Source organism: Calidris pugnax, unplaced genomic scaffold, assembly GCF_001431845.1.
Source record: "Calidris pugnax isolate Ruff unplaced genomic scaffold, ASM143184v1 scaffold20, whole genome shotgun sequence".
Lineage (NCBI taxonomy): Eukaryota > Metazoa > Chordata > Aves > Charadriiformes > Scolopacidae > Calidris > Calidris pugnax.
In genome coordinates this window covers 19435411-19460336 of record NW_015094510.1, presented here as the reverse complement: position 1 = coordinate 19460336, position 24926 = coordinate 19435411, and the positions used below count along the sequence as shown (strand labels likewise).

The 24926-nt window shown below is 41.0% G+C and overlaps 3 protein-coding genes across 14 annotated transcripts in view; 1 reads left to right on the top strand and 2 right to left on the bottom strand.

Annotated features, from left to right (window-relative positions):
- The window catches only part of ALG5 (ALG5, dolichyl-phosphate beta-glucosyltransferase), a 24913-nt gene extending 14738 nt beyond the window's left edge, over positions 1-10175 (bottom strand). The window contains exons 1-7 of the mRNA XM_014965856.1: positions 10001-10175; positions 8178-8349; positions 6857-6903; positions 6115-6183; positions 4791-4883; positions 3136-3249; positions 1740-1799 (exon numbers count right to left, since the gene is read on the bottom strand). Of these exons, the coding sequence (XP_014821342.1) occupies positions 1740-1799; positions 3136-3249; positions 4791-4883; positions 6115-6183; positions 6857-6903; positions 8178-8349; positions 10001-10066 (621 nt within the window). The 5' untranslated portion in view covers positions 10067-10175. The remainder of the gene's footprint in view (positions 1-1739; positions 1800-3135; positions 3250-4790; positions 4884-6114; positions 6184-6856; positions 6904-8177; positions 8350-10000) is intronic.
- Positions 10128-24433, top strand: EXOSC8 (exosome component 8). Of its 2 annotated transcripts, none has more exons than XM_014965857.1 (11): positions 10128-10256; positions 12498-12534; positions 13632-13695; positions 17145-17218; positions 17800-17845; positions 18870-18975; positions 19063-19108; positions 19365-19461; positions 20295-20415; positions 23644-23750; positions 24221-24433. In XM_014965857.1, the coding sequence occupies exons 1-11, from the start codon at positions 10240-10242 to the stop codon at positions 24334-24336; spliced, it is 831 nt and encodes a 276-aa protein (XP_014821343.1). In that variant the 5' UTR covers positions 10128-10239; the 3' UTR covers positions 24337-24433. The 2 variants fall into 2 exon arrangements, with proteins under 2 accessions (XP_014821343.1, XP_014821344.1); XM_014965858.1 differs by lacking the exon at positions 13632-13695 and adding an exon at positions 15720-15783 and having other exon boundaries at positions 10225-10256.
- SUPT20H (SPT20 homolog, SAGA complex component) overlaps positions 24362-24926 on the bottom strand; it is a 33294-nt gene continuing 32729 nt past the window's right edge. For 7 of the 11 annotated variants that reach the window (XM_014965844.1, XM_014965851.1, XM_014965845.1 and 4 more), the window contains one exon: positions 24362-24926. In XM_014965844.1, the coding sequence (XP_014821330.1) occupies positions 24786-24926 (141 nt within the window). In that variant the 3' untranslated portion in view covers positions 24362-24785. The other 4 variants (XM_014965849.1, XM_014965853.1, XM_014965855.1 and 1 more) reach the window with 3 other exon arrangements.

The following is a 24926-nucleotide window of genomic DNA, read 5'->3' as shown; positions in this document are numbered from 1 at the left end:
CTGGGCACTGACTTCACAAAGAGGAGCTCCTGGCTTATGTTCATCACTTCCAAGACTATTCATGCATGTCATACTACGGATTCATTAAAGTTCACTAACAGTTAATTAGTGTACTAAGTTAAGTACACTGACAATTCTGGAGGCAGAACAGAATTCTTGATGTATTGAGACTGACTCTAAAGGTGAAATTCTGGTCTTGATAAGTCCCATACAGATGCTTATCACAGCTTCGTCCTACTGTTTTAGCTGCCACTAAGTGAGAAATCCCAACTTTTCAAAGACTGTTCTGCAATTTTTTTATACCTATTGCACTACACTACAGTCTTTTCCCAATGTGGTACATGCAGTCTTTCCTGTCTAGGGACAGCTGGGTGACGAAATGTGCTACAGATTTCAAACAGAACAGTACTACCTAACAAGTTGGTCATTTCTTTATCAAAAAGTCAGAAATATGGGGCGAAACAGGAAGCAAAGGATAAACACATCCTAAAAGTTGTACTTTTGCATTAAAAGATGAAGTGCTCTTCCAATTCCTCTCCCTCATGTAGCAAGATCTTCAAAGATGAAAAGAAATAGGAATGCACTGAAGAAAGATTATCTATATTCACCTGACCACACAATGAAGCATTTTTTCTGGACTCAAATTTATCAGCTACATGGTCTCCCTGTAGTAGTAACATTTCCAGGATACACTGGCTGCACAGCTAACAAATAATTGCAACCAGTATATTCTGTGCTACAAGCATGCAAGTACCATGTCAAAGATTTATCCTAATTTTTGATAACGATTGTGGTTTTGGATCTGTGGGATTTTTTGTGAGGATGCTAACACAGACGAAGCAGTATTTACAAGAACTCTTTCCAGTTAACCACTCTAACACTACTTGACAAACCAGAAGAAAAAATTAAAGAGCTACCAGGGGCTGAATATTACCAGTGTAACCTTTTTTTTAAACTTTTGTAACTATTTTAGTAGTTGTGTATGTTTTTTAGAATCATTTAGAATATTAAACATCTGTATAAACAAAGCTTACTCTTGAGAACATTCAACGTGATGAGCACATCCACTGATGCTGAAAAAATGAGCCCAGCAACGCGTCTGCTGCAACACAAGCTCCCTGCCTGTGCTTCGTCAACTACCGTCTGCCAAGACATCAGAAAACCAGATGCAAGATAAGACCTTGCGCCCATGTATCACTGTTTATTCCACAAGAGCCACACACAGAACAGGACTGTCTGCATGCTCAAAACTCAAGAATTTTACTATGATTAATACAGAAGAATTACAGTACTTCCCCACAAATTGAGATACTCTTCCAACGGTTCGCTGCTAATTATCCCTGACTCATTTTAAACAGGTTTCGATATCTGCAGATCAAGCTCTTCCACCAGAAGGGAATCAATAACAATGAACTCATCAGCTGCCTTCCACTCCAGCCCCTGTGCTGGGTACCAGCTACCAATTCTGTCAGGGATCAAAAGCTCTGCTTGTAACATGCTCTCAACTAGGAAAACTAAATCCATAAATTGGAACACTAAATGACAACAGCTCAAAGTGCCTGGAATCCAGAACATCCTTTGCATACGATGGAGCATATGCTACACTTAAAGACAAGCTTTTCCTAGTTTTTAGCTTCCATCTTTAACAAACATGGATTATTTAATTGTAAAATCTGTGGAGCGGAATCAAATAGTAGAAGTATTTGAGCATTAGTACAGAGCAGGAAATGGAAACAAACCTTTGCTATTGAGTCCTTCTCCAGATGAGCTCTAGAACCACAGGAAATAGCCATCTGGTTCTGCACAGGAATACAAATTAAAGAGTTATTACTTAAACTAACATTTTCTGAATCAGTGGAACCTTGTGTTGAAAACTGTACAACGAAAAACTTCAAAGCAGTATACTTTTCTGTTTCCTGCAGCTATACTTTTTCTACTGCTAGATTCTGAGGCTAAAATCAGCTTTTTCTACAATTAACAGAGCATCTGAAGTTTATTACATTTCGCATATGGTGCATACAAATTGCTGCAATTTATTCAGGTCTGGTTTAGCTTACACTGTTCCTCTGAAGTATGCATACAATAAGTGTGTTAAACAGCACAGATAAGCCTTCAGCTGTCCCAGGCACTTAGAGTTATAAAGTCTGTTTTCCCTAAACACTGCACTGCGGGAGGCGCTAACGGAATAAAACCCTTTTTGAGCTGATGTACCTTCAAACAAATAAAGCGCTGTGGTATCAGCCAAAAACGTAATCTTAAATTAAAAGACGTGATCCAAAACAAAAAAAAAAAAAAAAAATAAAAAAAAGGTTTTAAATTATTCTCACGCTACTACTTCTCACACGGAATCTTTCACATCTGCTGTACTTGAGGGTGTGGGACTGATGCTGGAGAAGCAGCAGCCGTTGCTGCCTGGGGTAGGGAAGAGCATCATGGAAACACTGCCGCCCCGTGGCTCCTGCTCCTGCTGTCCCGGTGCATCCCTGCATCCCTGCATCCCTCCCTGCTCCCGCTGGAAGGCTGAGCATCCCTCCGGGCACTTGGGGAAACCAGCTACAAATACCTCAGCGTTCTGCATTGAAGCAGAAAATAAACCCCAGTTCTTTCAAGTCAAGCACGCAAAAAGAGAATGACTGCCCAGGGAGGAGCTCTTGTTCCACAGGTTTTTGAATCTGTGTTTACAATAAAACTTCTTGCAAAGAGCGTCATTACCCTAACAGCTCTGAGGAAAAAAAAAGAGAACCTCTATAAAACAGGGCGAAATTAAGATGCGTCCTTCAAGGTACACAGGATGACATCAGATAAAAAGAAAATACAAAGCAGTTAACAAAGAAAAAATTGTTTTTTAACTGAGTCGGCAACACATGGTATTTATACAAAGTAAAACAACTTCAAAGGAAGAATGGTAAATAGAACATGATGTACTGCATTGAAACAGGCACAGTGAACACACAGGAGGTAAGAACTCTGTGGAAGCCACCTCCTGACAGCCCTCTCTTGCAGCTTCTAAGCTTACACCTCCACACTTACACCTAGATCTTCAACTGGATCTCAAAGAACTAAAGTTGAAGAGAATTACAGAAATCAATCTGTATGCGTGTGTATTAAACTAAAAACATGAGAATGTATACTCACAGGCCACGGCTGAAGATTTTTTAGACCTTCTTCTACTTTCTCAATATCTGCAAATTTTGTAGCTCCATCTGCATCAGCCATAAGAATTTTTTTGCCCCGAGAACTTAAGACACCCTGCAATCAAAATAGTCAATAAAAATCAACACCTTTGAAATCAGTATTTGTCATAAGCTAGCTGCAAGACACTGCAAAAATCTAGTGCAGTAACTAGAAGAGTGGTATCTCAAAGATTCAACACAACAGATGAATCTTATGTTCTGCTACTAATAAGTTACCAATTTATATTGTAATAACATCTAGAGGCGTCACACACCGAGGAGTGTCCCACGGTGACAGGCAATGCATGAACATGAAAGGTTAACAAACCCTCTCCAGAGAAGCTTGCAAACTAAAAGCTTTACACACCAAAATTGTGAGAGACAAAAAGTTGCTACAGGCAGCTATACAGGGGAGCACAAAGCAGCAGGGATTAGCAGCTGCCACTGCTTTTCTTTGTTATTTGAGCTATGGAAAGGAGGACGCAGTACCATTTTTCCTTACACTTTTTAATGAGAATTCAAGAGATAATCTTAAAATAATTTTGAGAAATAAGTCTTAAGTCACGGTATCACTGCAAAACATTTGTGATGCACCAGGTGTCACAGCTTGTTTTGCCATATTCTTGGTCAGAGATATCTGACAATTTTTGAAGGGGTCCAGACAGGAAAACAATTAGCAGTGGGTTTGACAAACACACTGTCACCACCTGGCATGTGTGACTTTGGAAAAACCTGCCAAGGGTGTAGTGGTACACACACCCACTCTACACTCTGCAGTGCAAAACTATATTACACAGAGAATCATTCTCCTTCTCTTGGAATAACCTAAAAATTATACCCCTCCACACTTTCCAATTTCATGTTTTCTCCATTTGCTATAGTTATTTGTGTATTATACAAAATTATACAAAAATATCAAAGATAGAGCTTAAAATATGGATACAGTTGCTGATAACCCATAAATAATACCACTCTTTTACATAAAAGGTGCAAAAAATCTTAGGAGAATAATGTTCCTTATGAACATACAACAGCTATTTTATTTTCAGACCATGATTTTTTGATAATATCTATGTGAAAGTTAATATGTGAAAGCATAAATTGTGCTGGTTCTACTATTGAACGAGAGTGACAGCAGTGGGCTTCAGTAAACACAAACATTGCTGTGTTTGTTCATTAGCCATTCTTAAAACCACAACTATGACCTGGAAAGCAATGTTTGCAAATTTAGCTGTATTTTTTTCTACAAAAGCAGCTTTACTCTAATCTGGTTTTTTTTTGTTGGTTGGTTGGTTGGTTAGTTTTTTCAAATGCAAGCCTATTTCTAAGTGGAACTAATAGGAACATGAATTTCAAGTCTAACTTTTTTTTTTTCCTTTTGAATTCTCATATAAAAATTTGTTATTGATGTTCCTGGCAAGAAAATACTGTTTCCAAGATCTAAAATAAGCTTATTTTGAAAAGAGTGTTTGCCTTAACTTATAGAACCTGTACTCAGTTTTCTGATACTCTTTTTGTTAATGTATTGAATTAAAAATGCCAATCACCACAGCTCTATCTTCTGCATATTTGGGCACGGGTAGTTCAGACAGAGAAGGAGATGAAAGTATCAATTACCATCCTGACTGCTCCTCCTTTCCCTCGATTTTTTACCAAAGAAAGCACTCGCACTTTGTCGCTTCCATATTTCTTGCAGTACTTCATTGCAACCTGATAGACACACAAAAAACCAGCATAAAACAAAACCAGGAATCAACATAGAAGTTTACATTTGCTCACCCTTTTTAAAAAAAAATTAATATCACAGAGATATAACCACTTCAGTCGGCACAAATACATTGCCAGTGTTTGCTGGAGTCTGTTTGGGAAAATAAAAACCAGTTCACAGTCAACATGAGAAGACTGAAGAAGTTAGTCATGTTCAGTAAGAATAGGATATTCCCCCAAGTAATTCTAAACCCCATTTACCCAAGTCAAAAACCTCAATAGTAATGTAATTTATATCATACTATTACAGACCTTTTATACCAACATCAATAGTTAATCAAAGAAAAAGAATTCTCTACTACTGCTACCTTTTTCTCACTTGTCTTCCTGCTATCTGTGGTTTTAAACAAAAATTCACAGTGATCTGAAATCCCATTTACTCTGCAGGGATGTGCACATTTTGTTCCATGTTGCGGGAAGAGAAAGTATGAGTTTTCTTCTCTATGTTTTCCTAAAAGCTGCCTCAAGTCCTTGTAAGTCCAGAGGCCCATGGCTGAGTTAGAAATGATGATGGAAGAAATGTAAAGCAGTCAAAAAACATATATGACCAATTCTTAATGGACAAATTTAAGAGAAGTAAATGAAAAAGCAGCATTCATTTTAGCAGCTGATTCAAACATCTTCCAAGCAGTAGTAAAAAAAACCCCTCAAGTTGGCCAGCCTTCCTTCTCAGTAACATACATCAAAGTGGAAGCAGAAGAATGCAGAACTATTTTCAAAATACTACTATTGGCACAGGGATTTTTAAATGAACAATGCTGTGAAGGGTATGGGAAAGGGCTATACAACTTATCAGTCGTTCTGTCAGTCACAGTACGAACCAGCTATTTTAAAAGTCTTTAGTATCCTCAAGTTCATATTCACGCCTTGGACATGGAGAGTATTTCATAAGAAATTTGTTGAAGACTAGAATTTTTAGAATCTCAGCTGCAGGAAAATGGCTGTCACAGCTGCCAATCAAGAAAAACAATGTGCAAAAGAGTATGCGTATGCATGTGTGTATGTGACATCCACAATCCACACAGGACAATGAGAGAAAGTATTCAGAAACATGGAATTTCAATTGTCAACTAGTTCAAGTACCAAATGTAATGGCAAAACGTTGTCGTATTTCACAAATGCAATACAAAAATCCATACCTCTGATTAAGAGGTAAGACACCTCTTTTCCTTACCTTTTCGGTTTGATCTTTACTACCGTCATTAACAACTATTACTTCATAAGTGAAGGAAGGATCTTGTTTCTTTAAAAGAAAAACAGAAATAATCCACTTAATTCAATTTCTTAAGTAGATAGTAGGTCTTTCAAACATCAGCATTCTTTTTTCTAGCAGATTTTAACTCATTCATGTTTGCCAACAGGCAGCAATATCATGTAGTAAATTTGTTAAGATGGCAATTATAATTAAAGAATTTTGCCTTATTTGATGCCTGTTCAGCTAGTCATACTTTTCCTTGCCTACCATCTAGAACTGAAAAATCAATTTAGTTTTAAAGGATGTAAGCTCAGAACAAGATCACTGTTAAGAAAATCAAAACAAAACCCACAAACCTTCACGACAGGCTTCTTACCCAGAGAACAAATCCTAATGAAGAAGAGATGCTTAAAAAACTTGTTGGAACAAACTAGAATTTAGTTTAGAAAGTTAAATGTATGGTTTATCCTTAATCTCTGTCTTGGAGAGATATCATGCACACAAAGATTTTTAATCATATAATAATATATTAAATTTTTATTTAATTTAAAAATACCTTCCAGCATTCAATCTAAAAGTAACTGATAAAAGACAGAAGCATTACTGCTAAGTGGCTAAGTAATACTGTTTTAACACATACCAAAATAACAAAGTGCACAGATCACTGACTTAATTATATATAATACATAGATAATGAATTTTGAATGCGAAATGAAAATACCTGTCTTTTTTCCAGATAATCCAAAGCTTCATCCATCATAAGAGGTACTAGAGAAAAAGTGGAGGAGGTCAGGTTTGTAGATTATAACAGGCAAAGCACCAAAAGCACCTGTACAAGCAAACTGAAAACAACCACAGAGCTAAATTGAGCAAATTGCCTCATTCATACCACACTAGTTTCAGCAAAGAAGTTTAGCACCTGTATCTCTAAGTCCTGTCCTTTCTGAATGCAAGAACAATGAAAAAAAATCACACATGTAAGACAGGATAAAACATTTATTTTAAAGAACCAATTTTCCATTTTGAAATATGTCACTCTCTACTTAATATTAAAGGAAAAAAAATAATCATTCTCCATGACTGAGCAGACAAATCACCACTGACTTTATCTATTTAAGCAAGCTGACAGAGAAGGCAACAAGAGAAATTGCTAACACTAGTCAGTAACATGTCTGCTCTTACTACGGCTGCTGGCCACGATGCTTCAGCCAACAAACACACACAACTTTTGCAGCTGATTTATCTGCAGGTTAGAAAGGCATTCAACCACAGGGTTGTCTCTGCAGTGTATGCTCACTCCCCAGCACATTTGAGGTGATTATTCTACCTCCAAAGAGACAGACAACTAAATGAAAATCACATGAAGACCTTGCTTACAAGAGGTGTATAAGAACCAGGACTGAGGAATGCACTGTATTTGAAAAAGGGCCAGGCCTACCTTGTGTTCAGATACACTTTATTTGTCAACATCTCCCTTAATGGAATCCCAAAGCAGCTCAGCACTTTCACTCTCCAAGAAAAGGAATGACAACGTGTGCTACCACATCAACCCCCAACTACAGGTTTAGAGCTTGGTTATTTCTATCACATCTGAAAGCCTTCACTTTCCAGTACCATCTACTCATATATATGGCCAAGTCAAAAGTCAAAAAGAAACCAATGAGATCATCTTTTTTTTTTGCTTGTCTGAAGCTGCTGCTGTTGTTTACAGAGGGGAAGCCCTCAAATCAATTTTAAAAGTCTTTTTCTACTTCTTGCCTTATAGGATTTGCAGGGGCTATGAGCAGCCATTCTGCTGGACTTCACTAAAATAAAGAGGATTCTTACAAGTGCCCCATGCTATTTTTAGCAGCAGAAATCAAGTTACACTATGCCTTAATTTTGAAATTCAATGTACTTGGACTGTTTTCTAGAAACTGTGTCCAAAATCAGATACGTAATCTGGCCTGCCAGAATCTACTGCTAACATGAACTGATCTCTGCATTATTAGAGTAGCAACAGATAGATTTTCTTCTTTTTCTCAAAACAAGAAAAATCTTACACCGGTCTTCCTCATTGTACGAAGGCACAACAAGAGAAAGTTCCTTTGTAGGCGGATCATGTATACTTGGTACAGCTTCTTTCCTGCCTTCAGCGTTTACGAAGAATTTCTCTTCTTCATGTCGGTGAAGGTTTGGCATTTTTACGGCTGTTACATAAGCAACCATACAAATCTGCGATAAAAAAAAATGAGAAAAATCATTGAGCATTCTATTAAAGGTTTAAATAGCTGTTGAATGTGCTCCAAGGGGCAATCAAACATTTTTCAGTAATGAGATGAGCCAGCGGTGCACAACTTCCATCCACTGACCAAACCACGCAGGACTAAAACCTTCTCATGCCATTTAATGCCTCCATTTCACCTACACTGACAGCTGTCAGCATCATTAGCCTGTTGTTGTTTTCAACCACAAAGCACGTAGACACCTCCAAAGAAAATCTGGAGTACTGTGTCCAGTTCTGGGCCCCCCAGTTCAAGCAGGACAGGGAACTACTGGAGAGAGTCCAGCAGAGGGCTACAAAGATGATCAAGGCAATGGAGCACTGCTCTTATGAGGAAAGGCTGAGAGACCCGGGTCTGTTTAGCCCGGAGAAGAGAAGACTGAGAGGGGATCTCATTAATGCTTAGAGATATCTAAAGGGCGGGTGTCAAGAATTTCACTGAATTTTTTAGAGTTGGAAGGGACCATAGAGATCATCTAGTCCAACTCCCCTGCTATAGCAGGACCACCCAGGGCTTGTCAGAGCATGTTACTCAGGACTGCATCCAGGCGGGTCTTGAAAATCTCCAAAGAAGGGGACTCCACAACCTCCCTGGGCAGCCTGTTCCAGGGCTCTGTCACCCTCACCGTGAAAAAGTTCTTCCTCATATTCAAGTGGAACCCTTTATGTTCCAACTTGTGCCCATTGCCCCTTGTCCTCTCACTGGCAACAGAAGTTGAAGAAGATGGGATAAAACTCTTCTCAGTGGTGCCTGGTGACAGGACAGGGGGCAACGGCTGCAAACTGGAAGCCAGGAAGTTCCCTCTCAAGATGAGGGAAAACTTATTTACTTTGAGGGTGACGGAGGGCTGGAACAGGCTGCCCAGAGAGGTGGTGGAGTCTCCTTCTCCGGAGATACTCAAAACCTGCTTGGATGCGTTCCTGTCCAGCCTACTCTAGGTGACCCTGCGTTGACAGGGGTGGGTGGACTAGATGATCTCAGGAGGTCCCTTCCACCCCATACAATCCTCTGATTCTGTGAAAGCTGTAGTCCAAGCCCCGCTGCCTCCCTGCCCAAGCGATGTCTGCCACAGGAGCTGGTGCTGCCTCTGACCTGCACACAGACACTGCAATGAGCGTCCAGCTCGCAAAACTGCGGCCCTGGTTCTTTTTCTGCACGGCTAAAACAAATCCCTACAACTTGGATTTCACAGTACTTGGACGTGGGGACACCATGTATGTGGCACCGTCGATGGGCAGCAGCACTGCCCTTCCCAGCTGGCGAAGTACGTTTGAATACCCACGGCATTTCCAGTGGGAAACACACGGGACCCCGAGCGCTTACCGTGACGGCGTGTTACCGGGATAATTTCATAAGATGACGTAGTATAAGGATGACACGCTCCATTTTAACCCGGTTTGGAGGCGTTGCACCCCACGCCTTGCAAAACCACACTCCCTAGATAAAACCGCGTACAAGCATAGCCGCGGGCGTGGGGGGCTCAGAGGGCCCCGCGCCCCCGGAGCTCGGCGTCCCCTTAGCGACCCCCGCCCCACACAGCGGCGAGGGGGACACGGCGGCCCCCCGCCCCGGGCCCACGGCCACCGCGGCTCGGCTCTCACCAGGAGAAGGAGGAAGACGGCCAGGGCGGCCAGCAGCGCCACGGCTTCGGACAGGGACAGCGCCATAGCCCGCCGAGGGACAGCGAGGCGGAAGCGCCCGCCGCCAGAACGGGCCGCTCCGCCCGGCCAGCGGGGCTGGAAGCCGCCGGCGCCTCCCGGCGGCCGGGGCCCGCCAAGGCCGCCCCTCCGACTGCTGCCGGGTCACAAGGCGGCACATCCGGGACGGCAGCTGCGCCGCCATGGCGACGGCTTTCAAGTAAGTAGCGGGCCTGGAGGCCGCTGCCCTCCTCTTTGCGCGGCGCTGGGGTGTCCCTCCCGCTCCTCGTCCCCTGTGGCGGGCGGGCTCCTCTCTGCCCGCTCCTGAGGGCTGAGGCGGCGCCGTGGGGGCCCCGTTGGGGCCCCGTTGGGGCTTTTACCCCGTTCCCGCCGCGGCCCTGCGCCGGCCTCAGCAGCGTGGGCCCGGGGGGGAGAGGGGTCCAGGGTGTTGGTTTTAACTGTTACCATTTTCTTTACGGTGCTGTTTCTCTCTGCCGTGTTAATCCGCCGCTTTGGGGCATGGCGGTACGGGAATGGTGTGGGCACGGCCCCGGGGGGAGCTGCCGAGGAGGGGGGCTCCGGGGAGACCTTACAGCAGCCCTCCAGTACCTAACGGGGGCCTACAGGAGAGATGGGGAGGGACTCTTCGTCAGGGAATGGAGCGATAGGACGAGGTTTTAAACTGAAGGAGAGGAAATTTAGACTAGATCTTCGGAAGAGATTCTTTCCTGTTAGGATGGTGAGGCAATGTTGCCCAGAGAAGTTGTGGATGCCCCATCCCTGGGAGTGTTCAAGGCCAGGCTGGATGGGGCTTTGAGCAACCTGCTCTAGTGGGAAGTGCCCCAGCACATGGCAGGGGGCTTGGAACTCAATGGTCTTTAAGGTCCCTTCCAGCTCTAACCATCATGATTCTATGGAATGTGCAAGGGTGGGTGACCGAGCTGGGTTTGTTCAGCCCTAAAAAAGGGCCAAGCACAGAGATCAGTAAGGCCCTGAGCTACCTCCCCAGTTGGGGTGAGGAGAAGACAGAAGAGAGAGACCATGGATGCAGATTGAAACGTGATTCTGAGTAGCTCCTGGTTGGGTGAGAGTCATAGCAAAGGATGGTTAGCCAGGGAGGCTGTGGTATCTCCATCCTCGGAGATAGTGCGCCTTGAGAGATCTGTCTGCTCTTCATGAACCTGGTTTGGGTGAGGGATTGGACCCAACACCCTCCAGAGGCCCAGCCAGCCTGGACTGCCCCATGGTTCCTGGGGCGTTAGAAGTGGAAGAGGGCAGCCTTCTCTGCCAAAGAAAAGAGATACAGGTAGAATGAGTTTAGTGAAGCATTACAAGGAGCTTAAAACAGCAGGGAATTCAGTGGCCTCTCATTTGTAACTGCTCCATTTAGAATCATGGAACGGTTTGGCTTGGAAGGGACCTTCAAAGATCACCTAGTCCAACCCCCCCATGTCATGGGCAGGAGTGTCTTTTCCTTAAACAGGTTGCTCAAAGCCCCATCCAGCCTGACCATGAACACTTCCAGTGATGCAGCATTCACAACTTCTCTGGGCAGCCTGTTCCAGTGTCCTTGCTTCTTCCAGATTTATGGCTTAAATGTATGAAACAAGGTTTAGCAAATGCTTTTACTCTTTTTACATGAAGAACAGGCCATGTGTCAGGGTTAAAAAGCAGTAGTATGGGGCCCACATATGGGGAACCAACAGGAGTTAATTCATGATAGCCATCATGAGTTGTGGGACCTCTGTATGTTAGTTTGAATTTGAAAAATTTTCTTTTTCCAGTTATCATTTTTTTCCCCATAAGTGCTTATTTTAGCAAAACTGAGAAGGTTTTGTTCAAATATTAATGAAACTTATATGAGTTTTGTTTACTTTAATGTTTTCTGCTTAAAATACTTATACACAAATGCTGTCAGTAGTATATAATTAATAATAAGCATTAATTATTTCTCAACTGAAGCACTGCATGAAGCATGTTTCTTCATTTTACATTTTCATAAAGGTTCTAAGAAAAAATGTAACAGTTCAAGACTAAAATAATTTTAAGCCATTTTGTACATCTGAAAGCAGTCCTTGAACTAACAAATATTTGAGACATTGTAATAAAATTACTTTTTCTGCATTTCTTCAAAAAACATTACACCCTGGCCTCCGTAAACACTCCTTTTGAATTGAAACTAATAGTCAAGGTTATTGAAGTGAAAGTTAGTGGTTTGTTTTAGATGTACCTTTTAAGGTTCCTTTTAAAGAAGCAGCATTCTGGAAGTGAATGTAGGAAAACATCTTTTTCTTAGATCTGCTTAGAGTTTCTTCATCTGTAACCATATTGCTAAGGAGCTTTGTTGGTCATCCTGATTCTCAAATTATTTGTTGGTGTAGGTTCATGTTTGCTTATCTTTTTTACTGTCTCTTACCTACTTGGGAGCTTGCATGTGAATTTCTCTTTCTATTTGTTTTAGAACGGTGGAACCGTTGGAATACTACAGAAGATTTTTGGTGAGTAAAACACAATATTCATATATAAATTACTCATAATCAATTTTTTTCTGGCTTGTTTCTGCTTTTCTAATTTCTGTATGGAAAGCTGAAACTATAAGGGAAAAGTGAAAAACTCACTTAGCAGGGAAGAAATGGTCATGCTCTTCAGGACGTTTTTCCATCTGTCTGTGGCATTAATACTGCAGCAGGTGGTGTCCCTGTTCAACATGATGGGTAAATAAATACTTCTGTTGGCTGCAAAAGGAATGGGAGTTAAATTTGACCAAGGTGGTGATGCAGGTTCCTCTCTAGTACAAAATTATGTCAGACCAGGCTTTTAGATGCTACTAGAAATAATAATTGCTGCTAACTATGCTCACCGCAACTGTGAAGGAAAACCACTGAGTTTTTGGTATATCAAATTATTCTCTACATTACTAAGGTAGTATTGACTTAGAAATGGCTTCAGTATTATTGCAGTCAGTTTTGGTTCTTATAATTGAACCAAAAGTATTTGCTTTTGAGAAGCTTGAAATTGTGCTGAATACTTATTTAGATCTAACATAATGGTGAATTACTGCAGTTTCTAACTTAAGGTTCAGGTATTGTACAGCTTCTGACTGACAATATTTGAACAATATCTGACTGACAATATTTGAATATTTGTAGAATGGGAGTTTCTTTGGGGTGTGTTGTGTTTTTTCTTCTGTAATTCACTCTAAGAGCTCCACTAGTTGGGGATGGGGAAGGGGAATTGCCTGCAGTGCAAACAGGTAGAAACTCTTATTTTAAGGTATCAGTGAGTATTTGTTTTTGGAGAATATTCTGAATCTAGCCTATAATACTTACTCTTGAGATGATTAATCTATTGTTATATTTATTTTTCTAAATATAATAAATAAATAAGATTTTTTGCAGGCCTACAACCACAAATTACATATCAGTTGATGAAAAACTGTCTAGAATGTGTCCTTGTTTTCCCTAGCATTTTTGTAGCTGCATGTTTCTGCTAAAAAGAAGGGAATATTGTTTTATATGAACTCCTATGGCATAAATATTGGTGTGTTATTTAATAAAATATGTTTTCTAATTTGAACTTTGTAATTTTTGTTTAGAAAGAGAACTGTCGACCCGATGGAAGGGAGTTAGGTGAATTCCGGGCAACCACCGTCAATATAGGCAAGTGTTTATTTGGAATAATAATAATAAGGGGGTATGATTTCTAAAATTAAAATTACCAGTTAGCATACCAGCATGGAATAGTTGTTGATTATTGCTGACACTTGACACTGCAAGTCTTGGCCATTGTACAATGCCACCTTCCATTAGGGCTTAGTGTAAGCCAGTCAGAAGGTGGGCTTACAGTAACCATGTATGATTTCTGGTTTAAAAAATTACACCAGGGGTCAATACTGGATCCGATCCTGTTCAACATCTTCATTAATGATCTGGATGATGGATCAAAGTGTACCCTCAGCAAGTTTTCAGATGACACTAAATTGGGAAGTAGTGGCTGGTGTACCAGAGGATCGTGCTGCCGTCCAGGGGGGCCTCAACAGGCTGGAGAAATGGGCCAACAGGAACCTTATCAAGTTCCACAAACAGAAGCACAAAGTCCTGTGGAGGAACAACCCCAGGCATCAATATATGCTGTGAGCCACCCAGCTGGAAAGCAGCTTGGCAGAAAAGGACCCGTGAGTCCTGGTGGACACAAGGTTGAAGATGAGCCAGCGATGTGCCCTTGTTGCACGGAAGGCCCATGTTATCCTGGGGTGCATTAGGCACAGTATGGCCAGCAGGTTGAGGGAGGTGATCCTTCTGCTTTTTTCAGTACTGGTGAGGTCACACCTTGAGTGCTTTGTCCAGCAGTGGGCTCCCCAGTGCAAGAGAGACGTGGACATACTGGAGAGAATCCAACAAAGGGCCATGAAGATAATGTAGGGGCTGGAGCATCTCTGCTGTGAGAAAAGACTGAGAGAGCTGGGACTGTTTAGCCTTGAGAAGAGGAGACTGAGGAGGAATCTTATCAATATATAGAAATACCTCAAGGGAGGGTGTCAAGAAGACAGGACCAGACCCTTTTCAGTGATGCCCAAGGACAGGACATGAGGCAGTGGGCATAAACTAAAACAGAGGAGGTTGCCTGTGAACATGAGGAAACACTTTTTTACTGTGAGGGTGACCAAAAACTGGCACAGGTTGCCCAGAGCAGTTGTGGAGTTTCCATCCTTAGAGATAGTCAAAAGCCATCTGGATACAGTCCTGGGCAACTGGCTCTAGGTGGCTCTTGTCAGCAGGTGGTGTCCCTGTTCAACATGATGGGTAAATAAATACTTCTGTTGGCTGCAAAAGGAATGGGAGTTAAATTTGACCAAGGTGGTGATGCAGGTTCCTCTCTAGTACAAAATTATGTCAGACCAGGCTTTTAGATGCTACTAGAAATAATAATTGCTGCTAACTATGCTCACCGCAACTGTGAAGGAAAACCACTGAGTTTTTGGTATATCAAATTATTCTCTACATTACTAAGGTAGTATTGACTTAGAAATGGCTTCAGTATTATTGCAGTCAGTTTTGGTTCTTATAATTGAACCAAAAGTATTTGCTTTTGAGAAGCTTGAAATTGTGCTGAATACTTATTTAGATCTAACATAATGGTGAATTACTGCAGTTTCTAACTTAAGGTTCAGGTATTGTACAGCTTCTGACTGACAATATTTGAACAATATCTGACTGACAATATTTGAATATTTGTAGAATGGGAGTTTCTTTGGGGTGTGTTGTGTTTTTTCTTCTGTAATTCACTCTAAGAGCTCCACTAGTTGGGGATGGGGAAGGGGAATTGCCTGCAGTGCAAACAGGTAGAAACTCTTATTTTAAGGTATCAGTGAGTATTTGTTTTTGGAGAATATTCTGAATCTAGCCTATAATACTTACTCTTGAGATGATTAATCTATTGTTATATTTATTTTTCTAAATATAATAAATAAATAAGATTTTTTGCAGGCCTACAACCACAAATTACATATCAGTTGATGAAAAACTGTCTAGAATGTGTCCTTGTTTTCCCTAGCATTTTTGTAGCTGCATGTTTCTGCTAAAAAGAAGGGAATATTGTTTTATATGAACTCCTATGGCATAAATATTGGTGTGTTATTTAATAAAATATGTTTTCTAATTTGAACTTTGTAATTTTTGTTTAGAAAGAGAACTGTCGACCCGATGGAAGGGAGTTAGGTGAATTCCGGGCAACCACCGTCAATATAGGCAAGTGTTTATTTGGAATAATAATAATAAGGGGGTATGATTTCTAAAATTAAAATTACCAGTTAGCATACCAGCATGGAATAGTTGTTGATTATTGCTGACACTTGACACTGCAAGTCTTGGCCATTGTACAATGCCACCTTCCATTAGGGCTTAGTGTAAGCCAGTCAGAAGGTGGGCTTACAGTAACCATGTATGATTTCTGGTTTAAAAAATTACACCAGGGGTCAATACTGGATCCGATCCTGTTCAACATCTTCATTAATGATCTGGATGATGGATCAAAGTGTACCCTCAGCAAGTTTTCAGATGACACTAAATTGGGAAGTAGTGGCTGGTGTACCAGAGGATCGTGCTGCCGTCCAGGGGGGCCTCAACAGGCTGGAGAAATGGGCCAACAGGAACCTTATCAAGTTCCACAAACAGAAGCACAAAGTCCTGTGGAGGAACAACCCCAGGCATCAATATATGCTGTGAGCCACCCAGCTGGAAAGCAGCTTGGCAGAAAAGGACCAGTGAGTCCTGGTGGACACAAGGTTGAAGATGAGCCAGCGATGTGCCCTTGTTGCACGGAAGGCCCATGTTATCCTGGGGTGCATTAGGCACAGTATGGCCAGCAGGTTGAGGGAGGTGATCCTTCCGCTTTTTTCAGTACTGGTGAGGTCACACCTTGAGTGCTTTGTCCAGCAGTGGGCTCCCCAGTGCAAGAGAGACGTGGACATACTGGAGAGAATCCAACAAAGGGCCATGAAGATAATGTAGGGGCTGGAGCATCTCTGCTGTGAGAAAAGACTGAGAGAGCTGGGACTGTTTAGCCTTGAGAAGAGGAGACTGAGGAGGAATCTTATCAATATATAGAAATACCTCAAGGGAGGGTGTCAAGAAGACAGGACCAGACCCTTTTCAGTGATGCCCAAGGACAGGACATGAGGCAGTGGGCATAAACTAAAACAGAGGAGGTTGCCTGTGAACATGAGGAAACACTTTTTTACTGTGAGGGTGACCAAAAACTGGCACAGGTTGCCCAGAGCAGTTGTGGAGTTTCCATCCTTAGAGATAGTCAAAAGCCATCTGGATACAGTCCTGGGCAACTGGCTCTAGGTGGCTCTTGTTTGAGCAGGGGAGTTGGACCAGATGATCTACTTCCAGTGATCTCTTCAACTATTCTGTGCAATTCTGTTGGTTGACTGTTTAACAGAGATGTGTAATAGATTCTGTTCCCACCCTGGATTCATTGAGACTTTGTTTGGCCTACCTTTAGTATAAAATGATGGAAAGTAAATACTTGGTGAAGGTGGACATTAATTAAGGCCCTTTGAATGGAGAAATAGATTTTAATGAACAGCACTTTCTCTCTTCAGGTTCAATTACAACTGCAGATGGTTCTGCCCTGGTGAAGTTAGGAAATACTACGGTGATTTGTGGAGTTAAAGCGGTATGGTTGCTTTTTATTTTAACTTAGCTGGTAGCTGAACTTACGCATTCCTGTTCAGAAGGAACAAATCCCTGGTAGAGTTACAATAATGTGCCAGTCAGACACAGTAACAGTCTTTCACCTGAGTTACTTTCAGAGGTGAAACTGAATATATAATTTAATTGTCTAATGCTACCTGTCTAGCCTGAGAACATTTGGTTTTGTGGTGTGTATCGTCTATATGTATAAGATATATACAAAAAAAATATCTTTGTTGTTTCTAGATAAAAGCTATATAATTGAAGAGTTACTGAGCCCATTGATCAGTAGGTACATTGGTAATCAGTTGGCTGGACTATTAAATGCCTTGTAGCCTCAGCCTTACTCCTGGCCTGCCATGAGCAAAATCACTTCATTTCCCCGTATAGAGTTTTCCTGTAGGAAAAATCCAGACAGAGACTCATGAAAAATGGCTCTTATAAATCTTATTGTAATGATAACTAGCAAGAAAACGACCATTTTTATATAGAATAGCTGGAAAATCTTTTTGTACAAAATTCAGCTCTTTATTTTTGTCTTTTTTTTTTTTTTTTTCTCTCCAGGAACTTGCTGCACCCGCAGCAGATTCTGCTGATCAGGGCTATATTGGTAAGCTTTTCAGGAGGGATCTTGCTCAAATCTTGCATTGCTTCAGCTAAAAAGCTGTAATGATGGGACAGGTTGAGTGTATTAAAAGCATGAATTTGGGTAAAATTGTATTACTTCCCTTAAAATCAGTTTCCAAATTGACGTATAGGCAGTGGTGCTTCAGAAATTTCAGAATTCCCCCTGCTCTGCTTGGAGTTTTCCATATAAAGCTGCCGCCTCATTGCTGATTCCAGGCCAGGCTGAAAACAAACCTGCAGGAGGGGGAAGTCTGTGTGTTAAGAGAGGGAAGGCAGTTCATTTATAAAAGATTGTGGCTCGCAGGTTTGTGCAAAGGCACATTAACTTTTGTCTTGAAGTCCCAGGAGGTAAAAAATTGAACTCCTAAAACCGGTGAAATAAACTGTTAATTTTTCAGAGATCTGTAGAAATCCCAGGGGTACATTCTCACTCCTGTTCAGAGTTTCTTTTGTAATTAAGTAATTCAATGGAACTGCGAGCTTAGACAAAATCCCTTTTTTATAAGGCATCTCCAAAGTATGTTGTTTTCAGTGACCTTGATTATGCTTAGGGTTTTTTTCACAAATGTTTCTGCACGTTTTTGCTTTGTGTGTAAAGAATCAGGTTTTAATGGTTGATGAAAAGCAGACAGCATACCAGTGAAGTCAGGCAGTGGGGTGAAAATGCTCTTGTTTTTTGGTCTGCTTAAGAGTGCTTAACACCTTAGAAGAGTTCGTGTGGGACGATGATATTCATCACAGGATTACGAACAGAAAATGGTCGTTAGGAGCGTGTGCTTCTCCATGGAAGTTTCTGAGTACAGAGTACTGCAAGTTCTTTGATACAAACTCATGCATAACTTTATTTTTGAGGGGAGAAGTAGGAGAGCTTGACTGAAAAAATCTTAGTCTTGCCTTTCATTTGAAGTACATAAAGTAGTATTAAGTGTGTGTACTGTCTTATTTCTGTTTTTGATATCTCATTGCCTGCTTTCTTCAGTTTATGACTGATGATTCTTGCTACCTAGTTCCAAACGTAGAGCTACCATCCCTCTGCTCAACGAGGTTTCGCTCTGGACCACCTGGTGAAGAGGCTCAAGCAGCGAGTCAGTTCATTGCAGATGTGATTGAAAGGTGAGAATCACCTTAATGCATTTAAAACAAAAACAACTATGCAAGACAATTTTCTGTTTCATGGTTTACTCTCTCATTTTATTTTAGTTCACAGATGATAGCGAAAGAAGATTTATGTATTACAAACGGCAAGGTAAGTTGTGCTCAAAATGAAGATGGATGTACTAACAAGGTCACAGTGTAGACATTAAAGAAGGTATTTGGGGTTACAGGTTGTTTTGCTGTTCTTTTTGCTTTTTAATCTTCGTAGCTCGGTTTACATCTGAAGTGTAAAAATCATATGATAGAAATAAATATTTTTGTTAGTGTGCCCCGTATTTTTTTACATACTGCACCATTTGCTTATTAACTGCTGTAATATCTCACTTGTGCAAATCTTTTTTCGATAGCTTGCTTGGGTGTTATACTGTGATATCATGTGTCTGGACTACGATGGGAACATTTTGGATGCCAGTGCCTTTGCTTTGTTAGCAGCATTAAAAAATGGTAAGTCTCTGCTAGAGCAAGAGACGCACTCTGGTTAGTGTTGCTTGGAGAAATTTGTTAATTTTGAATCGGATGAAGCTGGTTCACTGTTCCTTAAGACTCTTCTCTTCCTGCCATTTGAATGCTAAGTTACTAAAATGCAAACAGAAAGGGGACACGATGGTATGGATGCCATAGATGTATAACACCTGGGGAGTAGGATCTTTTTGTCTGTGTATTATTTCTTTTGTGTAAGAGTAACAGCTATTCTGCCATGTGTCCTTCCGTGTCAGAGATCTGAATCTTTCAGCAATGAATCTTAAACAACTTCAGTGTCTACATCAGGGTCTTGCCTTGTTAATGTATTTTGTGCAGGCAGAATAAGTTGTTGGGGGCTTTGCTTATTTGTCACAACGGAATATTCCTGGCTGAGTGCACTGTAGCTTGAAAAACCTGTTGCAATGCATGCAACATATTATTCACAGGTGTGAGGGTTACAATGCACGTAGGGGAAAGGATTTTTAGTTAAATATGACTCTAAGAGTATTGTAATTGTATGGCATTTTGGAAGCAGGAAGTGCTTGTGTGTAAGGAAGCATGTTAGTTTGGGGAGAATAACTTCTTGAATGGGTATTCCTAAGCTAAATGCTTTCCTCAAATACGATAAATTTTTGGTACAGAACACCAGTAATGTAGCCAAAACTCTGTTCCGATCTGTTTTCAGTGGGTTACCAATATGGTAAAAGAGCAGCTTAAATATTTCAGTAGTCTTGGACATCTCTAGGCCTACTTAAAGCCTTATTAAATAAATAATATTTAATATTATACCATTGTCATTTTTTTCATCTTTTCAGTACAATTGCCATCAGTTACTATAAATGAAGAAACTGGTTTACCAGAAGTTAATCTAAAACAGAAGAATCCTTTGGTTATCAGAAAGCATCCGGTTGCCACGTCCTTTGCTATATTTGATGAGTAAGTTCATAACTCTTTTGTACTTACGAAAACAACTGTGCATGTAAAAGAAGTGAGAGACAGAGGATGCCACCGGTGATGTTTCTGCCTTTCTTACGCGCTTCTGCTAGTGAAGAGCACGCGGTCTCTGGCAGTGCTGGTTCTCTTGATCTTAACTCCACAGCCTCTCTTGTTGAACTGAGTTATAGTTCTGTGATACAGAATCGTAGAATGCTGAGGGCTGGGAGGGACCTTAAAGATCATGGTGGCAAGGACCCCTCCCACTAGACCAGGTTGCTCAAAGCCCCATCCAGCCTGGCCTCGAACACTTCCAGGGATGGGGCATCCGCAACTTCTCTGGGCAACCTGTTCCAGAGTTTCACCACTCTTGTAGTGAAAAATCCTGGTATCTAATCTAAATCTTCCCTCTTACAGTTTAAAACTGTTACCCCTCATCCTATCACTACACTCCCTGATAAAAAGTCCCTCCCCATCTCTCCTGTAGGCCCCCTTCAGGTCCTGGAAGGCTGCTATAAGGTCTCCCCAGAACCTTTTCTTCTCCAGGCTGAACAACCCAACTCTCTCAGCCTGTCCTCATAGGAGAGGTGCTCCAGCCCTCTGATCATCATCATGGTCCTTGTCTGGACCCAATGCAACAGGTCCATGTCCTTCCTGCGCTGAGGACTCCAGAGCTGGATGCAGTACACGGAACACAAAATGAGTACACAGAACAAAACGCAGTGTGTTACACTTCTTTCTGTGGCTTAAAGCAGAGCTGGTTCCCAACCTAAAATACAAGTTTAAAAGTACAGGAACAGGTGTATTTTTATGGTTTTGGAGTATTTTTGAGACGGAAGAATGTTAGCAGTGTAATCAATGTTGTAGAAGCCTGTGTCAATAACTGATACAGAAGATGTAGGTTTTGACCAGCTTGTACCAACGATTTAGTCACCAGGGGAAGCAGGAAGTAATGGTCGAGGCAGAACAACAGAACCTGGGGGTAACTCAAAACATAATCACCCAAAGTGACTCACCCAAAGCTGGGTATGACCAGCACTCTTCAGTCATTGTTCGTGTAGGTAAAGAATCTGGTTATGAGAATGCAAAATAATCACATCTGATAACTTCACTCCTCACCTGAAACTGTTCACTGGCTCTTGATTAGTCCAAGTATGTTAAGTGTCTGCTCTGCTGCTGCTTGTAAGAAACACAGTTTTTTACGGTGCTATTCTTTTGAGAAGTAGAAAATGGCAAATGCTGCTCGCTGTGCTGAGTCTGCTGTGAGATTGTTTTGAGAGACCTCAAGGGCTTACGGCACATGAATCTGTAGTCTCAGAAAGGATTTAACAGGCTCTTGCATTCAAATATGAGATGGGGTGGGGGAAGCACTGAAATCAAATGATGACCAATTGATTGCCAAAAATGAACCAAGGCAGAAAGTTACCAGTAATTCAAATAACAGAACAGAGCTTCTGTTAATTGCTTTAATACCAGTTCTTGAGTGATGTTTGATGTAGATTGAGAGTTTGGATAGCAGGATGAGCAGTTGGTTGTCAGTAGGATATTATTTGCACACAAGTCACATATACGTACTGATTATCACATCTACTTACCGATAGACAAAAAAGTTGCTTTTGGCAGAAAGTTTTCAGTGACAGCCTGTTGGGCTTTGTTCCCTTCACTGAAACCAACTGTTGCATCAAACGAGTTACTCAAGTCTCCCTTTAGCTCCTAAAACTAAATATTGAAGGGGGGTGTGTGCCTCTGTTGGGTGGTTTGGATTTTATTTTTTTTTAAATTCTGATTATTAGTTTTTCTACAGCTGTTGACACAGCCCTCTAAATAATACTCTGGCTTCCAGAGACATTTTTCTTCTGCGTAAAAGCCCTCCTTGAATAAATAAAACTTCTGGGTTGTTGAAGAGCGTGGCTCCTCACCACAACTGGTGAGGAGTGCTGGTGCAGAGTGCTGTGCAGCTCCACAGCTGGCTCCCGTGGAGCCAACCTGTACATAAATAATAAATGTGATGCATCGAACGCTCCATGTGCGCCAGGTCCCCGTGTCACACCAAGGGCCGATGCCGCACAGAGCACGTGGGTGGCATTAACAAAGCAGGATTTGTGAGTAGTGGGGCTACGGAGTGATGTTTTCATTACACTATTGCTATTAAATGGCAATCTGAAACCGTTGGTAAAGTTTTAAATTATCAAGAAAACCTTAAATTATGCATTGCATGTGAGTTCAAGTTGAGAAATTCCATTACCCTCCCATCTCTATGCTGCAGTCAGCTCCTATGGCCTTGCTACTGACTTCCCCCCTGCAAATTTGTCGTAAACATCGCTTGGTGTAGCTGTGCTCCAGCTGCTCGATTGAGTTTCATCACATCACTACTAAATTTTAGTTTAACAGTATCAACTGAAGCTTCATGAAAGCAGCTAAAGTCTTACCTGTCACGATACCTGCCCTTCAGCCAAATGTTTGTAATGGTAGGGATTTTAATTATTTTTATTTTTTTTTTCAAGAAACTTAGTCTGAAGAGTGGCTGGTTGGTTGGCTTTTTTTTAAGTTCAAGTTTTTCTTGTGCAAAGTTGGCTTATAGTTTAGATCCTTTTTTTTTTTTTTTAATTTTTCCATTGGTTTACTCTATTTTTAACTTATTAAATGGTTTTAAAATAACAATAGTCAATCTCTTTTTAACGATCTGCATCATGGGATGTGCAACAGCTTATTTCGGCTACCTGAAGGAACCCAGTAAATCCATTTCTGAACTCTTCCCAGTCTGAGTGGTGGTAGAGTTCTCTGACAAGAAACTGAGAACTACTTTGGTGAATTTACCATTGGAAATGAGTTTTGCCTTAAGGTCTAGTAGCGATTAGTGCAGCCTACACCTAAACCCAGTGCCCTTTTCCTTGCATAACTGCAACAAGTGACTGCATATTGCAAATGGCATTTTCCTGCAATACATGGGTGTCGCAAATCTCTGAAACTTAGGCATAAAGCTGTATATTCAACAACTGCTATTTTACCAGACACATGCACTTGAATATGTGGAATTTCCCGCTTCACTTTTTGGTTTTCCCCTTTTTTTGACTTGATGCATTTTGCTAAGAGAAGAGGTAAGCCTAAGCACTAAGTCCACCTGCAGCTAGTTTGGAGGACTACAGTAGAATGAATAAGTTTTGTGCACTTTGCAATAGTGTTAATGGAGCAACAGATACTGACTTGTCCACGTCTGTTTTCTTTCTCAAGCACATTACTCATTGTTGATCCAACTGCTGAAGAAGAAGACTTGGCAACGGGAACAGTAACTATTGTAACTGATGATGAAGACAGACTATGTTCTGTCTATAAACCAGGTACTTCCAAGTTTATTATACAGGAAACTATGGAGTTGATAATGTTTTCTTCACCTAGATGTTATGTACCTGCTTTTCTTTGTAAAATATGTGTTTTATGGTAACAGGCTGTCTGCTTGAGTACTTATTAAATGACTTGCTTTTGAAATTAATTTTGAAAAAGGTGGAATGACTGAAGTTGTAGGTCCCTTCCAGCTGAAATAGTCTATTGTATTCCAAGTTCAAAATGAAGTCACAGCTTGACCTACACGCAGCAAATGACATATTTTGAGCACGTCTCCTGTTACACCTCTAGTTTACTTCTGTTTTCTTTACCCAAGGCTTGAGCTGGGGAGGCTGTAAGCTCCCCAGGTGAAAGTTTTTGCTCATGAGAATGACTGTATTACTTAATATTGTCATTTGGAAAACACATACAGAGATACTCAACTGAAGTATAAATAGAAAATCAAATTGTTCCCTTTAATTTTTAGGTGGAAGTCCTCTCACAGGAGCCAAGCTTCAGGACTGTATCACCAGAGCAATTACAAGGCACAAAGAAGTAAAGAAGCTGATAGACAAAGTAATAAAAAGTATAAAGCCCAACTGAACAAAAAGAGAGATCTTTTCAAAAATGGATTTGTAAAAATTGTATTTGTTACAGTGTTCACAAACCTTTTATACTAAATAAACAAATACCAATACTACATTTACAAAGTTCCTTTTTTCTAAAATGTTTTTCATCCTTATACTATGTACAATGCTGCTGAGTGGTAAAAAATACAAGATAAAACGTTCTGTTAAAAAATTAAGTGACGTAAGGAAATCAGCCCCTAGCTGCTTTATAGCTGAAATCTCCTAAGTTCTGTAGGGTTGGCTTCCAAAACCACTTCATTTATTTCAGTGTAATGTTAAAAGTTCACTTTCCCACCAGAAATGTAAAACACTGATTTGTTTTTAAGCTTTCTCCTTTTTAATCTTAAAAAAAAATAAAATATCCCCTCTGCATTGTATTTTTTTATTTAGAAAGGGGGAGAAAAAATAAAAAAAAGGCAAATATCAGGATTTTGGAGGGGCCGGTGTGGCTCTTTTCCGTTTACTTTTTGAGTTGCTGCCTGAAAGCTGTTGATGATGCAGATGAGCTGCTCGTGCTGCCGCCGCCGCCGCCATAGCCATTTGATGCTGCAAGAATCGCAACTG

Coding starts and splice junctions, on each gene's coding strand:
- EXOSC8 (XM_014965857.1), top strand. Junction 13,696..17,144: donor GGCAACCACCGTCAATATAG/GCAAGTGTTTAT, acceptor TTCTCTCTTCAG/GTTCAATTACAACTGCAGAT. Junction 20,416..23,643: donor TCCTTTGCTATATTTGATGA/GTAAGTTCATAA, acceptor TTCTTTCTCAAG/CACATTACTCATTGTTGATC.